At 54.1% G+C, this 17496-nt stretch overlaps 2 protein-coding genes across 2 annotated transcripts in view; one reads left to right on the top strand and one right to left on the bottom strand.

Moving 5' to 3' along the window:
- The window catches only part of CLEC4G (C-type lectin domain family 4 member G), a 284468-nt gene that overhangs the window by 44103 nt on the left and 222869 nt on the right, over positions 1-17496 (top strand). The gene's annotated exons all lie outside the window — the stretch shown is intronic.
- STXBP2 (syntaxin binding protein 2) lies at positions 5519-17495 on the bottom strand. Its single transcript, XM_049789487.1, has 19 exons — positions 17451-17495; positions 14959-15008; positions 14698-14779; positions 14253-14329; positions 13727-13805; positions 13527-13630; positions 13132-13280; positions 12960-13044; positions 12726-12856; positions 12524-12631; positions 11628-11685; positions 11456-11521; positions 11272-11352; positions 10601-10739; positions 10276-10385; positions 9389-9484; positions 7484-7569; positions 7217-7374; positions 5519-5666 (listed from the first exon to the last, which is right to left on the bottom strand). The coding sequence occupies exons 1-19, from the start codon at positions 17485-17487 to the stop codon at positions 5581-5583; spliced, it is 1782 nt and encodes a 593-aa protein (XP_049645444.1). The 5' UTR covers positions 17488-17495; the 3' UTR covers positions 5519-5580.

Raw genomic sequence — 17496 nt, 5'->3', positions numbered from 1 at the left:
TTGGGCCCTAGGTTGTCCCCAGAAAAGATTCAAGGGTTCCCCAGCTCAATGTGTACCCCTGGCCCTGGTGGAATAGGGGCTCTGACAAGATTCAGACAAGATTATTAGGTTCCCTCTGGTTCTGGAGATGCTGAGGATTGGGAGGTTTGGGGTGTTTGTGGGATAGGAAAGTGGCAGCAGGGAGGAGAAATCCCTGTCCTATTCAGACCCCAGTAAAACCTATTTGGGGGTGTGGAGGAGAAACAACCCAGCAATTCCCAAGGAGGCCTCAAAGGGACCCTCCCCTCCACCTTGCTGTCAGAGCCACGAGGCATGGGGTGTGGGTGGCAGAAGAGGAAGTGAGGCCCATTCTCTGGGGAGAGATGCAGAGTAGTGTGGATGACATGAGAGTCACAAGAGAGCCAAGGCCCAGCTCTCTGCAGAATCTGAGCCTTCCAGAACCTTCCTGAGGCCTGGCCACGCCCCCATAGTCCTTGCTAGGTGCCCACATGACCTCAAGGGCTAGATCCAGGGGTGAGAACTTTGGGCCATTCAAATCCACTTTTTCATTTTGTGACTCAAGGAGTCACACTGGAGAGTACTCATATTGGCTATTTCCAAGCTCCAAGCCTGGAGGTTTTGGGGGGGGGTCACTCCAGCGGATCTTGGGGTCCTATGTATGGTAGGATTGAATTCTGGGCTCCTGCATGCAGAGACTTTTTTATCAGCCCATTGAACTATCTCTCTGGCCCAAGTGTTTCATGTTTTGGCAGGATGGAGGGGTTGTCTCGCCCAGCGGTACCCAAGGCTGACTACTAGCCTTGCATTCAGGAATCACTCCTGGTGGGGCTCAGGGGAGCCTATGGGGTGTCGGGATCAAACCCATGTCAGCCCCGTGCAAAGCAAGCACCCCTCCCCGCTAATCCTCCAGCTCCCTGGAACATTTTGTTTGCTTATTTACTTATTTGTTTGCTTTAGTTTTGGGGCCACATCCGGTGATGCTCAGGTGTTACTGAGGTCTCCCAGATCCAGGACTTCTTCCTGTCCCGTGACCCCCTTTCCTGGGCCCTAGGGACCCCAGCTTAGGCCCTGCTGAAGGGGAACCTTATTGTTCACAAGCTCAGTTCCTCAGCCTAGACACCTTTACACAACCAGCTGTTGCCAGCAACTGGTTGGTTAACTCCTGTTTGCAGTTTTAGAGAAACTATTTAACCACAAATTATGGGGAAGGGGGAGGAAGACTAGTGTTGTGTATGTAAATATTTCGGGATTATTATGTATACTGACCCTACCCTGATCGTGATTGTGCCCTACCCTAGGGTGTGACCTGCATTCTACCCCCACCCTAGGGTGGTACCAGATTCTGCTTCCACCATTGGGTGGTATCTGATCCCCACCATTGGGTGATACCTGATTCTGGGGGATAAAAACAAGGGTCTGTGGAAGACAAGGGGTGGTTGGCTGGAACTGAGGCTGAGACCTTGGACTTCAAGTCTTGTCCACCGAATAAAGCTAATATTCTCCACAAGCATGACTGTCTGCGAGCTGTTTAACCGCCGTTTCACCTCAGAACCATTGGCTGGACAAGGTGGCAGGCCCATACTCCAAGCTGGAGGGGAAAGACCTCATCCTCCATCCCTCCATCAGTCAACCTCTTCAGGGGCTGACTTGCAACATAATGGTGCCCTGAATATGGATCTGAACTCTGGACCCAAGAGAACAGCAATCATGGTGAGATACCTGCTTTTGAGTTTGATTTTGGCTTTTTTCAGTTGCAGTCAGCCCAAAACCTTGGGCTACCACGTGAAGCCATTTTCAGATATGGCCAACACCCCCCTTCTGGGGGCAGAAGGGCAACTGTAACATGGGAGGGTGGAAGCTTGTATCACCCGAAGGGCAACTGGAAACATGGGAGGTGGAAGCTTGTATCACCCCCATCCCAGGCCCAGGCCCAGGACTGAGACTTTGTTACAAGAAACAAAAACCTTGGCCTCCTCAGAGACTGATGGAAAGCCTAGATTGGAAAGGGAGAAGAAAAAAAGACTGTATTTAGAATGGACTGATTTACTGAATACAACCTACAGCTTGAATTTGGATTTCGACTTTGAAATTTTCGGACTGGACTTTTAGTTTAAACCACTTTAAACTCTTTTTTTTTTTCTGTTTTTTTTTTTTTGGGGGGGGGCCACACCCGGCGGTGCTCAGGGGTTACTCCTAGCTGTCTGCTCAGAAATAGCTCCTGACAGGCACGTGGGACCATGTGGGACACCGAGATTCGAACCAACCACCTTTGGTCCTGGATCGGCTGCTTGCAAGGCAAACACCGCTGTGCTATCTCTCCGGGCCCCACTTTGAACTCTTAACATCCAGACGCGCCCTACGGAAAAAGCTGCGGACAAGTTGCTCAGGGCTCATTCTTGATAGGGCTTAGGAGATCTACAGGGTGCCAGGAATCGAACCCAGGCGCCACATACAAGGCAAATGTCCTTTTTGAAATCCCTTTCCCTACTAATTTTTTCTTTTTTTTTGAGGGGGGTGGGCTAACACCCAGCAGCGCCCAGGGGTTACTTCTGGCTCTACTCTCAGAAATCGCTCCTGGTGGGACCAGAGATGAGGAGCATGGAGGTAGGGTGTTTGCCTTGCATGCAGAAGGACTGTGGTTTGAGTTCCAGCACTGGTGTGGCCCCAAAACAACAAAATAAAATAAAATAAAATAAAAGCAGGGGGCCTGAGTGATAGGTCAGCTGGGAGGACCTTTGCCTTGCATGCAAATGACTAGGTCTCGATACCCAGTATCACATAGGGTCCCCCAAATACCACCAGAGCCAGGAGTGAGCATTGAGAATAGCTGGGTGCGGTACAACACCCTCAAAAAAAGTCTTTAAGGCAGGAGACATTATATCATCTTGGCTCAAATAAGGGGCAAAGGCTGCAACAGTCCAGGCCTCGACTTGGGGCCACCTCTCCAACCCCCACCTGGCTCTCCCCTTACAAACAAGATCCAAGGAACAGCCACGTGTACCATGGCGTCCCCTGGTGTTCGAATCATTAACCTACACAACCGAAGCCCTGCTTCCCAGTCTGGGCTTCCCAGTCAAGAGAACTCAGGTAGTGAGAGCAGGTAAGGCAGGCAATTGCCCCCTCCATTCAGGCCACCTAGGTTGGTTCCTAGAAAAAGAGGCATTCAGGATCCTGTCCAGGAGCGATCTCAGAGCACAGAGCCAGGTTTAAGTAAGCTCTGAGCACTGCCAGAGGTGGCCCCAAAAGCAAAGCAAAACTTCCCCCATCCTCCACCCAAATTTATTTTTCTTTTTGGTAATCCCAAAACTTCTTGTTCTGCGCTCAGAAATTGCTCCTGGTAGGCTTGGGGAAGGAACAATATGGGATGCTGGGATTCGAACCGGAGTTCGTCCTGTGTTGGCCGCATCCATCCAAAAGTAAACTTGAAAATCCTTCCTGGTTGCAGGGAATCGATAATAGAATGCTCACTTTGCACACATGAGACCCTGAATTCCACTCATGATCTCACAAAAAAAGAATAAAACAGCCATGAAAAACAACAGCGTGGGCTGAAGTGATTGAACAGCAGAGAGGGCACTTGCTTGCAAGCAGCCCATCTGAGTTCGAGCTCCAGCATCCCATATGGGTCCCTCAAGCACCTCCAGGAGTGATTCCTGAGTGTAAGAGTCAGGACTGAGTCCTGAGTATTGCTGAGTGTGGCCCCAAAATAAACAAATAACAACAAATCCACTACGAGGCCAGAGAAATCAGAGGAAGGCATGTGGCTTGTGGGCAGCTGTGGAATGTAGACCTTAATAGCAACCATATGGCACCACATATGGTCCCCTGGGCACTGCCAATCAGTCACCCCTGTAAAAATTCAGCAATATTTCCTGAACCAGTTGTTTCTTCTTCTTCTTCTTCTTCTTCTTCTTCTTCTTCTTCTTCTTCTTCTTCTTCTTTTTTTTTTTTTTTTTTTTGGTTTTTGGCCACACCCGTTTGATGCTCAGGGGTTACTCCTGGCTAAGCGCTCAGTAATTGTCCCTGGCTTGGGGGGACCATATGGGATTGACAGGGCTTGAACTGTGGTCCTTCTTGAATTAGCGCTTGCAAGGCAGACACCTTACCTGTAGCACCACCTCACCGCCCCCGAACCAGGTGTTTACAACCCCTCCCAGACCCTACTCCATCTCCCACCATGTTCAACCACATTCCTGTGAGGGTGTCTGTCTGGGAACTTGGGGTACTCCAGGTCTCAAGAGTGCTCACCCTCTTATCTCCCCCCACACTGCTGGGCTCCACCAGCCCATTCAGGCATCTACCTGGCCTGATGTGAAGGTTACAAGAACCCTAGTAATTGGAATTGGAATCTGCACTGCCCTACCAACTACCTTTCCAAACTCATTTTCATTCTCTGTACAAACTTCACCTTCTCCAGGAAGCCTTCCTTGATCCAGACAGGGCTGATTATGCGTTCTCTGTGGTTCCCATAGACCTGGGGCCCCAGAGAAAAGAATCCACCGTCCATCTTACTTAAACTGAGATCAACTTATTTATTATAATTATTGGGGGGAGGTTCTTGACTCACACATTAAACCTATATTCCTAGCAGAATCCAGGTAGGTTTTCCTGGCCAGCAATGCAAATAACAACAACAATAATAATTTATAAAAGCAGGTATAAGGTGGTACCCCGCTGGAGAAGTTCTGAAAGATGCCAACCTAGGGCCACACAAGAGATTTGGGGTGCCACACAAGAATATCCGGGGTGCCGTGGTTGGAAGCCAGATCCAGCTGGCGAAGGCAGCAGGACTATCGGCGATAATCAACCACTCCCACTACACCCCTATTTTGAGCCCAAGAGACTTGAGCAGAGACCCCACCCACCCGATTCATGCAAACTCTGAAGCTCACAGCGAACCCTGGAATATGCCAGAGCTGAGTCCCAGAACCAACATTATATTCACTCTGGCTTGGTAAACTCATCAGGGCTTGGGGAGCCCTAGGCTCCCCCCGAGACGAGGCTCCCCCGAGAAGTCCTTTAAGAGGAGAAAAGGGGGCTGGAGAGAGATTCCATGTTCCATCCATACAGGCACTGAGGGAATGAGGTGCCAGAGACAAGGTGACTGGCAGAGAACCAGAAGAAAGGTCTCCCATGACCCCCCAACACGGCTGCACCCGGGACTTCTGGCCTCCAGAGAAAGCCTGCTTGTTCTCAGTCCTGCAGTTCAAGCCCCCATGGGGGTGAGAAGGAAGAACAGATAGGTGATGGGGTGGACGTAGCTTTAAGGCAGACACGATTCTTATAGGCTGGCTTTGAGTGTGGACGTATTCTTGTGGATGGGGCTATAAAGGGGGTGGTACCCCGCCTAGGGGCGCACCTTCTTGGTTTCAAGTCCCCTGGATCTCTTGAGGTGTGGGGATGGAGAATCAGAAATGGAGGCAGGTAGGATGATGGGGGGGTGTGGGGGGAGCCAGAGGCCAGAGGAAGGCTGGTAGGGCCCCTCCTGGGAAAGAAAGCGGGTTGGGGCTGATGAGAAAGTTTATTTCTCTGATTGAGAAGTGGGGGACAGTTGGCCTGGATGGAGCCATGGACAGGAGGTTAAGGCAAAGGAATGTCCTCCAGCTTCTGGTCCAGTATCTTGAGGTCGTCCAGGAAGCGGGTCGGAGTGAGGATGTGTGAGGAACCTGGGCAAGGCAGAGTTTTGGGTTTGGGGGTTTGCTGGCTCTCTTGACTCTCTAACCCAGTCCCTCACTAGGCTCTTAGGGGACCAAAAGCTCCTACTGAAAAGGGACAGCATCTAGGCGCCTTAAAATCTAGGATTGGGGGCCCGAGAGATAGCACAGCGGTGTTTGCCTTGCAAGCAGCCGATCCAGGACCAAAGGTGGTTGGTTCGAATCCCGGTGTCCCATATGGCTCCCCCTGCCTGCCAGGAGCTATTTCTGAGCAGATAGCCAGAGAGTAAACCCTTGAACAACCGCCAGGTGTGGCCCAAAAACCAAAAAAAAAAAAAAAAATCTAGGATTGGGGTCCGGAGAGATAGCATGGAGGTAAGGCCTTGCATGCAGAAGGTTGATAGTTCAAATCCCGGCATCCCATGTGGTCCCCTGAGCCTGCAATGGAGCAATTTCTGAGCTTAAAGCCAGGAGTAACCCCTGAGCACTGCTAGGTGTGACCCTAAAACAAAACAAAACAAAAAAAATAATAATCTAGGGTCCAGGGCCAGAGAGATAGCATGGAGGTAAGGCATTTGCTTTGCATGCAGAAGGTTGATAGTTCAAATCCTGGCATCCCATATGGTCCCCTGAGCCTGCCAGAAGCAATTTCTGAGCATAGAGCCAGGAGTAACCCCTGAGCGCTGCCGGGTGTGACACAAAAGCCAAAAAAAAAAAATCTAGAGTTCAGGGGGTTGGAAAGATAGCACAGCTGTAGCACAGCCTTCACGCGGCTGACCAGGGACAGACCTGAATTCATTACCCCTGGGCCTGCCAGGAGTAATTTCTGAGTGCAGAGCCAGGAGTAACTCCTGAGTGCTGTGTGGGCCCAAGACCAAAAAAATATATCCAAGGGCTGGGTAGGTGGAGCCATAGTACAGTGGGGAAGGTGTTTGCCTTGCATGTGGCTAACCCAGGCTCAATCCCCAGCATCCATGTGGTTACCTGAGCACCACCAGGAGTGATTTCTGAGCACAGAGCCAGTCCTGAGTATAACTAGGCATGGCTCCAAAACCAACCAACCAACCAACTGAAAAAATAATTCAACAGAAAAAAAAAAAAAAAAAGAAATCTGATGGTCCAAGGCTGCAACTGTAGCACAGTGGGTAAGATGCTTGCATTGGACACAGTCAACTGGGGTTCCAACCCATTATGGTCTGCTGAACCCACTAAGAGTGATTCCTGAGCACTGCTGGATGAGCCCAAAGATAAGAAACAGAAACTCAGGCCCGGAGAGATAGCACAGTAGTGTTTGCCTTGTAAGCAGCCGATCCAGGACCTAAGGTGGTTGGTTCGAATCCCGGTGTCCCATATGGTCCCCCATGCCTGCCAGGAACTATTTCTGAGCAGACAGCCAGGAGTAACCCCTGAGCACTTCTGGGTGTGGCCCAAAAACCAAAAAAAAAGAAAGAAAGAAACAGAAACTCACCAGCTCTGGGGGAATCTTAAGTCAGTTCCCACCTGTCTATACTTTTGGGGTCAAGGCCTAAGGGACTCCCCCACCCCCAGCCATGGCTACTCACCGATGAGCACCTCCCACTTGCCCTCGGTAGCCTGGGTCACCTCGTAGGCCGCACGCATCTCTGCCATGGCCACACCACCCAGCACGCAGACAATGAGCCGGGGCCCGGCCCGGGTCTCCACACCTGCCTTATTCTTGTGCCAGTGGCCAAAGCGGGCACTAGGGTGAGGAAGTCAGGGCTTAGTTGACCACAGGACTGCTCCCCACCATCCAGGGCTCCCCACCTAACTTGAGAGTCGGGGGTAGCATGGGGTGCCAGGGATCTTACCTGACGGCAGCTTGGGAGCTGGTGATGGGAGCAGGGTCAGACACAAAGGGCCACAGCTTCCGGTCCAGGCGGTCCTCGATGGCATCCTACAGGGTGACACATGAGGCTGAGGGGGGGGCCTGCACTCCCCAAGGGGAAACTGCAGGGCTCAGTGTCTACACTTCCTGACCCTTGAGAACCAGGACTGAGTCATCACTGTGTTCCAGCCTTAGAAACCCCAGGGCTGGGCCCGGAGAGATAGCACAGCGGCGTTTGCCTTGCAAGCAGCCGATCCAGGACCAAAGGTGGTTGGTTCGAATCCCGGTGTCCCATATGGTCCCCCGTGCCTGCCAGGAGCTATTTCTTTCTTTTTTTTTTTTTTTTTTTTTTGGTTTTTGGTTTTTGGGCCACGCCCGGTAATGCTCAGGGGTTACTCCTGGCTATGTGCTCAGAAGTTGCTCCTGGCTTGGGGGACCATATGGGACACCGGGGGATCGAACCACGGTCCGTCCAAGGCTAGCACAGGCAAGGCAGGCACCTTACCTTTAGCGCCACTGCCCGGCCCCGCCAGGAGCTATTTCTGAGCAGACAGCCAGGAGTAACCCCTGAGCACCGCTGGGTGTGACCCAAAAACCAAAAAAAAAAAAAAAAAAAAAGAAACCCCAGGGCTGAGGCCAGAGCAATAGCACAGCGGGGAGGGTGTTTGCCTTGCATAGAGTTGACCCGGGTTTGATCCTCAGCATCCCAGATGGTGCCCTGAGCCTGCCAGGAGTGATTTCTCAGTACAGAACCAGGAGTAAACCCTGAGCACTGCAAGGTACGGCCCCCTAAACTAAACCAGAAACCCCAGGGCTCTCCCCACCAATTCAAATGCAGAGAGCCCCTCTCAAGAGCTGGGGTTGCTCTTGGAAGAGGGCAGGAGCAAAGGCTTTGCATGCATGGAGGCTCTGTGGTCCAGTCCCAGCATTTCAAGGGTGAACCCCAAACACTGAGCCTAGGAGGGGAGCCTCAGAGCATCACAGGTGTGGTTCCAAAATAAAACAGAGGGGCCAGAGCAATGGGCACAGAGCGGGGAGGGCACTTGTCTTGCACATGGTCAACCTGGGTTTGGTCCTCGGCATCCCATAGGGTCCCCCCTGAGCTCTGCCAGGAGTAATTCCTGAGCACAGAGCCAAGAAAACTTCTGAGCACTGCTGGGTGTGGCCTCTCAAAATAAACAAACCCCAAATAAGAAATAAAACAAACCTTACTCAAATGTACCTCTTAGGGACCCATGAGTGTGGCCCTCAGAATTTTGGGATCTCAGGAGAGATCCAGGAGACTAAGGACCCAGGAAGACAGACATCCAGACATCCCAGGGGAACAGACAAGGACATGGCAGGGGGCAAGGGCCAGGGGTGGCCTTGTCTTGCCGTCCTGTAGCCTGTTCTTGATCCCCAGGACTGGAAAGGGTAAGTCATGTTAAAAAGGGGATGGGGGGGAAAGGCAGGCTGGAGAGAAAGAGAGGCTCCTTCTATGCCTTAATTCTTTAGGTGGAACTGGGGGTGACCTGTTCCCCTGGCCCCCAGAGTGCTGCCCATAAGAAGGATTTTCTTCCATCCAGGCCCCAAGACTTAGCGCTGGCAGCAGGAAAAAAGTCTGGCTGGGCCCGGAGAGATAGCACAGTGGTGTTTGCCTTGCAAGCAGCCGATCAAGGACCAAAGGTGGTTGGTTCGAATCCCGGTGTCCCATATGGTCCCCCGTGCCTGCCAGGAGCCATTTCTGAGCAGACAGCCAGGAGTCACCCCTGAGCACAACCGGGTGTGGCCCAAAAAAACCAAAAAAAAAAAAAAAAGTCTGGCTATTGACTGGGACAAGCAGGGCATGGGGAGGTAGGGGAGCTCAGGCCTGGCATTTCCCCCAACAAGGCCACCCCTTCCACAGTACCTCCATCACATCCTTGACGACTGGGGTCCAGCGGGACAGCTGGTATGTGGGCTCCAGGCGTTCCCTTCGCTCCGGACGGCTGGGGTTCCCAGGGCCCTATGAGGGGGCATGGAGGGGCCGTGGGGAGGTTGGGGAGGAGGCAGGTTCTTGAGGGAAATGGGGGAGCTCCTCTGTCTTGGGGGGGCATGCAGACCAAGGTGGAGAAAGGGGACCAGAAATGAAAGGCAAGTGAAAGGCAGAGGGGAGTGGAGAGGAGGAGACAGAGTGAGGGGAAGAGGAAGAGGAAGAGGAAGGAGGACAGGAAAGAGGAAGCAAAGGGAGGAAGAAGAGGAGAAAGGAGGAAGGAGGAGAAAAACAAAGGGAGGAGGGAAGAGGAAGTGAGAGGAGGGCAGGGAAGGGTAGAGAAGAGAAAGGAAGGGAAAAGAAGGGGAGGGGAGGCAGGGGTGAGGAGAAGAGAGAAGGGAGACCGGAAATGAAAGAGGAGGGGGGAGAAAAAAGGAGAGAAGAGGGAAGGGGAAGAGGAGAAGAAAAGATGACCCACGCAGAGCAAGGTGTGGACCAAGTATGAAGATACAAAGGGAAGATTAATGGGGTATAGGCATGGGGGTCATGAGAGCCAGGGAGGGAGTGGGAGGCCAAGAGAGAGAGAGAGAGAGACAGAAAAGACTAAGCGGAGGAAGCGTCTGGGGCTGCATAGGTTGGGGCAGGCTCCTGCACACACACCCCAGGAGTCTGGGGGACTGTCCTAGCCCAGCATGGATGCCGCTGCTGGCTCCCAGAGTTTGCCCTCTGCCCCCGCCCCAGCCTCTTCCTACTCCTCACTCAATCTTCCAGGTCCCCCAACAACACACAGCTAGAGAGGCAGTCACAAGCCCCAGGCCATGTACCCCAGGGTTGGTGATGGCGGCCCCCAGCTGCTCCAGGTTGCGCACGAGGTTACTGTGGGCCTGCACATTGGCGTGTTGAATCAGCTTTGTCAGGTTCTCCTCGCTCACACCTGCAGAAGGGGAACCCCCAGTCTCAGCATGGAAGATTCTGGAAGGGAACCCCAGAGAGCCCAGGCGGTGGGGTCCTCTGGAAGGAGCCAGTTTGGGGATGTCATGGAGCCCCAGGTTGGCAGGTGTCTCCAGTCCCCAGGGAGAGCTGTGGGGGTATCCCAAGGACAGGAGAGTGGGGGGTAGAGGGTTCCAGTTCTTGCCCAACCCCACCCACCATTCCTGAGCAGGATGTAGAGCAGCAGGACCCGGATCTTGTCGTAGGCGGGCACCGCTGCATCCAACAGCACTGGCACAATGAGCTTCATGGCATCCTTGATCTTCTCACCTTCCGCGTCCGTGCCCATGGCTAAGTCCTATGGGTGTGGGGTTCGGCTGGCTTCTAATATCACAGGCCCCAACCTGGGCCTTTCTACCCATATCTCTAACCAGGCGCTGGTCCATGCCCCAAAGAGCTTCCTCTAGATCCTAACCCTAGGCCACACACCTCTCCCTTCAGATTCATTAAAGGCCATGCCCCTTATCAGATCTCCCTCTTCAGGGGTCCTCAAACTTTTTAACAGGGGGCCAGTTCACTGTCCCTCAGACCAAAACTTATGAACGAATTCTTATCACACTGCATATATCTTATTTTGCAATGAAGAAACAAAACAGATACAAATACAATATGTGGCCCACAGGCCATAGTTTGAGGACCACTGCTAGATTCTGCTTCTCGGGCCGACATCCCCAAAGAGCTGCCTTTATGCCGCTCATAGACAACAGCCCCCCTCCCACCAGAATCACTGCTCAAATACCAAACCCCCTACCAGGTCTACCTCTGGACTTCGCCCCTAGCAGGCCACACCCACCTGCTTCCCTTCAGGCTCCGCCCCACAGGCCCCCCACCTGCTCCACGCTGCACAGCTTCTCCACTGTCCCCTTAAAGTGCTTCATGCAATCGTCAGCTAAATGCAGATGAGTAGAATACTGCGGGTGGCCGGTCAAGAGAGAACAAACAGGCTTAGTCGGATGAGTTGGGGGGTCCAGAGTCCAAGTCCTCGGGCAGGGTAGGCTTCCCCCACTCACTCACCTTGTTGAGCTCTTTCTGATACTGAGGCATCTTCTTCAGAATGTGAGACAAGTCTTTGAGGTTGGCCTAAGAGTCAGGGTGCAAGTTCAAGCCAGAGTCGGGGTCCTGTTCCGCGGGGAGGGGGAGCCTCTCCTCCCACCCCACTGCTCTGTGAGCCCAAGACCACCCCTACCTTGTCGGTGGTCAGCCTCTTGCTCTCACAGAAAGTCTTCAGAAGCTCTGTGACCTTCCTGCAGAGAAGGTTGGAGGGGAAAGGAGGATTGGAGACGTGGACAGGTCAGGGGCTGTGGAGGGGCTCCTGCAAGGGGAGAATTTGGGGCCGCTGGGGAAAAGGACCCAGCTTGTACATGAAGTGGGGTCGTGGGCCCAGAGCCCAAGGCCAGGTGGGTGGGTGTCCTGACCCTGTGAAAGGGCAGGAGTGGGCATGGCCACAAGTAGGGTGTGGTCTGCATGGGGTGGAGACTCCCAGCAGGGCATGGCCACCAATGGGTGATAAATGGGCATGGTCTCTGGGGGGGCATGGCCACCAATCTAGTGTGGCCCCTTGTAGGCCAATTCTTCCATCAGGGCGTGGCTTCTGGGACATGACGGCCAATGAGGTGACAAGTGGGCATGGCCTCTGAGGGCATGGTCATCAATGGGTGAAAATGGGCATGGCCTCTGGGGATATGGGTTGCCAATGGATGACAAGGGGGCATGGTCTCTGGGGGCATGGTCACTAATAGATGACAAGTGGGCATGGTCTCTGGGGACATGGTCACCAATGGGTGACAAGTGGGCATGGTATCTGGGGGCCTTGGTAAAATGGGTGACATGTGGGCAAGTAGGCATGACCTCTGGGGGCATGGTCACCAATGGATGAAAGTGGGCATGGTCTCTGGGGTCATGGGTCACCAATGGATAACAAGTGGGCTTGGTCTCTGGGGGCCTGGATAAAATGGGTGACAAGTGGGCATGGCCTCTGAGAGCATGGTCACCAATGAATAAAAGTGGGCATGGTCTCTGGGCATGGTCACCAATGGGTGACAAGTAGGCATGGCCTCAGGCAGGGGCAGGACTTGGACGCACTTGGACACATCAGCGATGTGCATGTGCCGCAGCTCCACCCACAGATCGTCGTCCTCATCCAACAGCACCGCCTTCTCCCGGGTCTCACTCAGCCCTGTGGTCTCATATCTGTGGGGGCAGATCAGGGGCGAGAGGAAGTGAGGAGAAGGGAAGAGTGGGTGGAGGAGGGGAGGGGGCATGGCAGGCCTTGGGGATCACCCACTTGTACGTGTCCTGCTCGATGTCCAGCAGGTCGTAGGCCATGGCCTGAAACGTGAGCTCGTGCAAGAGCGGGGTCACGGGGTCGGCTGCCCGGTCCATGATCAGCAGCTGGGACCGGGTTTTCTCAGGACCCTGGAGACAAGGGACAGGCAGTAAGCACGGAGATTTGAGGGGGCAGCTCCTGACCCAGGCACAAGCCTCACCCCTACCCACACACCCCCTGCAGCCCATTCACCTCGCCCAGACTTGGGGTATCAGCCTTGAAGGCATTGAGCTTGGCCAGGATGGCGTGGGCCAGCTGCGCTGTGTCCTCTGGGCCCCTGAGAGGAAGGGGTTCAAACATGTGAGTGGGTGAAGGGCGCAAGGAGGGAGAGGAGGCAGAGGGAAGGGGGGGGCGGGGTCCCCACTTGCGGTAGCGGATGGACGGATACTCCTGCAGCGTGGCGCACAGGGTGGCGATCTGCTGGGCCAATGCCTCTAACTGCCTCACCCGCTCCCCGGCCCGGAAGGGACAGTAGAGGTTGTACGTGCTGTGGGGGACATCCAGGGAAAAGACCTACGGGAAGACAGAGGTGCAGAGTGGAAAGCGCCCACACTTCCTTCTCTCGGGGGTTTCTGGTCTCTGGAGCCAGCAAGACCATCCCTGGTTCCTCCAAGCTTAGAGGACCATAGGGCTCCCTTCAGGCATGTTCAGTGCTGCCCCCTGAGGTTCTCTGGTGGCACAGACCCTTCATCTGGTGGCTGTTTCTGAAGGAAGCTAGACAGACACCCACCACCGAACCCAGGACTGGCTGGGCCCTACCTGAGACTCGTAGGGGAGGAAGGCCAGGTGGATCTCCTTCAGCGTCTTCACTACCTTCGCCAGGCGGGAGCGACCCAGCTCACAGAACAGGGGCTCTGGGCAGGCTGCGGTGGACAGGAAGGGGTGTCAAGTCTTCAGAGCAGAACTCGGCCTCTTCCCCACCTCCTTCTTGCGAGAGGGCCCCCACCCATTGCTCTCACTGTCAGTGAAGAAGATGTGCGCTGCTTTGTAGGTGAAGGTCGGGGTCCCCCGGAAGTCTGCGATCAGGGCCTGCACTGACTGGGTGGGGGGCGCAAATCATTCTTCAGGCTTGGCTTGGGTCCACCCCCCCCCCATCCCCATGAGCCCTTCAGGTCCCCGCTGGTCTCCCAGACAAAACAAACATGCACTCATGTAAACATGCCTGGTGCGTGTATTTACATGTGAGCATGAACACGGACCCTTGAATATACACCCACGCTGGTGCATGTAAAAACACATACACAGCAGCCATGTATGATGCATGTACAGACAAGACGGCATGAAAGTATTGTGTGTTTGCATGTACACACTAACATATTAGCACACGATGGTATATACATGCAAGAGCACGCATTCATGTAAGCATGCACGTGCATTAAAACTAACACTTTAGTACATGCTCACAGGACTACACCTGTCGCACACACACATGTATGCGATTATGTGCGATTATATGTGTGATACATATGCACACTTGACAGGTACCTTCTCCGTAGGGCTCAGCAAGTAGATGGCCTCCAGGCTGGGGATGGGCTCACGCCGTTTGTTGATATCCTCAACAACTACCAGAAACAAAGGGGCATGAGGGACACATCCTCAGCTGTGGGGAGCTGGGTGCTTGGGGTACAGGGTCCAATATGGGGGGTAGATGCATTTCCAGTGGCTCCCACACAACTTAAAACCATATAGGGAGACCCCCTGGAACTTCTCCAGGAAGTCCCACATTTTGGGGGGCTCCCACACTGTGTACCTAAAGGGGGGATTGACATGGGACTCCATACCCAGCCCAAAGGGGATACTGGAGTACCTAATGTAAAGGGGGTGCCTGCCTATCACACCTGGGGTGCACATGGAGGCAATGAAGTTGGTAGGGCCCCCCCCTCTGAGCTGTCTGGACATCCAGGGGGCAGGGCAGCCAGTCCCCACTCACTGGTGATGCCCTCAGCCAAGATGTCAGACATCTTGCAGCAGGAGGACAAGATGCGCATGCTCGGGTGGTCCATGATGAGTACCTGGAGGAGGGACGGGCGTGCGGATCAAGGAAGGCACAGCCAAAGCAAGGGAAGAGAAAGGCAGGCAGTGGGGGGGAACTGACAGAATAGCTGGTAGGGAGGTGGACAGCCTTAGGATCCCAGTCCTCCTTCTCCCCATCCCAATGCCCCATTAGAGTGGGACTAGACAGTCCCCCTACCTTCCACTCCCCATCCTTTTTGACGCTCCGAATGACTCCACTGAGAATTTCTGCAGGAAAGAGAGGGGAGGACTCAGAAAGAAAGAAGGCTGGGCCCCTGGGTACAGGACACACACAACACACACACACACACACACACACACACACAATATCCCCAATCTTCCCTTAGTGCTCCGAAGGTGGAATGGGCAAGTGCACACAGGACCAAGGCTTCTGTTGTTTTGTTTGTTCCCTTGTTTGTTTGGAGCCACATCCAGCAGTGCTCAGGGCTGACTCCTGGCTCTGCACTCAGGGATTTCTCCTGGTGGTGCTATGGGAGTCTAGAGGGGTCAAACCTGGGTTGGCAGCATACAAGGCAAGAGCTCTACCCACTGTGCTGTCACTCCAGTCTGGCTACCAAGTCTTGGAGATCCAGGAACTATAGACAGGCATGCACATGCCCCCAGGGTCTGGGTCTCCGGACTGCTCCTTCCCAGAATCCTCCAGATAGTTCCAGGTCTTTACCCACCCCACCCTCAAGCAATCGACTGAGAAACAGGCAGCAAGAGCTCAGCAAACTTTGTTTCTGTGGCTTCTCCGTGGCTAAGTGCCTGGGGCTTAAATCAGCAGATAAATTAGATTCCCAGCAGCTAGAGAGGCAGCCCAAAGGGCTGGAGCACAAAAAGAAACCCTTGCTTCTAGTTCCCACCAGTATTGCCAGGTCCCCAGAACATCACCAAGGACAACCCCTTCCCAGCACTGACGGAGCTGGGAGAAGCCCCCTGAGTACCAGTGGGGGATAACTTCACCCCACAAATTTTTTTTAATTGCTAGCACAAGCAGGTAGGACATTTATTTGCCTTGCATGCAGCCAACCCGGGTTCGATCCCCGCCATCCCATATGGTCCTCCAAGCCTTCCAGGAATGATTTCTGAGTGCAGTGCCAGGAGTAACCCTTGAGTGTTACTGGGTGTGGCCCAAAATCAAACAAAATAATACTGCTGAAGCTGGAGGATTAGAGTGGGAAGGGCCATTTTCTTGCAAGTGGCTGTACCAGATTTGATCCCCCAACATCCCATCGGGTCACCTGAGCTTGCCAGGAGTGATTTCTGAGTATAGGGCCAGGAGTAACCCTGAGCACTGCCAGGTATAGCACCCACAAAATATTGCTTTAGAAGAATGAAAAGAGTGGACATCCAGAGACCAGAGCAATAGTCCAGTGGGAAGGGTGCTTGCCTTGCAGGCGGACACACAGGTTTGATCCCTAAATTCCCACAGGGTCCCCCAAACACCACTAGGAGTGATCCCAGAGCACCCACACGTGTGACCCAAAAACAAAGAATTTTGAATATCAGGGTTCCTGCCTCCAAAGCCAGGCTCACAGCCTCCCTGGCTGCTACCTTCTGCTCCCCTAGGTTTACACCAAAACCCCTCTTTTCCACCAGAACCCCTGGACTGGAAAACTAGGCCCTGGTGCACTGCTCTGAGGCAATGCTATGTTGGGGCCTCAGTTTCCCCATATGTTAATCAGTTTCCCAAGAACCAGGAAACTCCTGCATGAAGGGCCCCTTGACTTTAAACTAGGGGTGCTGGGGCTTTAAGACACAGTCCGGGGGCGGTGGTGGCGCTAAAGGTAAGGTGCCTGCCTTGCCTGCGCTAACCTTGGACGGACCGCGGTTCGATCCCCCGGTGTCCCATATGGTCCCCCAAGCCAGGAGCAACTTCTGAGCACATAGCCAGGAGTAACCCCTGAGCGTTACTGGGTGTGGCCCAAAAACCAAAAAAAAAAAAAAAAAAGACACAGTCCACATCACCCAGAGGATAGAAGAGAAGGAAGGGGGAGCAGGGGGTGGTGGCCCGCCTGCCAGTAGTCACGTCCAGTGTTATCTGGACAGCCATGGCGGAAGGAGTAGCAGAGGCCGGAACTTTGGGAGGTTGGGTAGCCTCCTCCACCCTTCCCCTCAAGAACCCGAGTGGCCTGGACACCCCCAAACCTGGGTCATCACAGCATCTTGCTGGGGACTCTGAGTGGGTCCCTGACAGGTGCAAGAGAGACGCACCCCTGGATGTGAACAGGCGGGGGACACGCCCCCTGAGCGCTCACGGGTCTGCAGGCCTCTGACCCGACCCGGGGGGCCACACCCTTGGGGGGGTCCAAGAGAGGAGTCCCCAACCAGAGTTGTTTTTTTTTTTTTTTTTTTTTTTTTTACAAGCTTGGGGAACAAGGCCGTCTAGGTGTCCAGGAATGCGGACGTGGTAGTCTGGATCCCTCCGATCGCCGACATCACCCTTGACATGCCCGATCTCCTTCGGGGCCTGCCCGTCCCCATTGCCCGGAGCCCAAAGATGTCCAGAGGGGGGAACCCATGTCCCCACCCGTCCCTTGGACGATCGGGGACCCACAACTCCACCCGACTCCCCCCATTCCCCTCCCGAGCCCCAGACTCCGTGATCCCCCACATTCCCGCCCCTACGAAGCGACGCGACAGCCCGGCCCAGGGGGTGACACTCACTTTCCCCCACCACCGCCTTCAGCCCCGAGGGCGCCATCTTCCCCAG

This window comes from Suncus etruscus, chromosome 15 (genome assembly GCF_024139225.1).
Source record: "Suncus etruscus isolate mSunEtr1 chromosome 15, mSunEtr1.pri.cur, whole genome shotgun sequence".
NCBI lineage: Eukaryota > Metazoa > Chordata > Mammalia > Eulipotyphla > Soricidae > Suncus > Suncus etruscus.
Note: the sequence above shows the minus strand (reverse complement) of the source record. Positions and strands in the feature narration are given on the sequence as shown.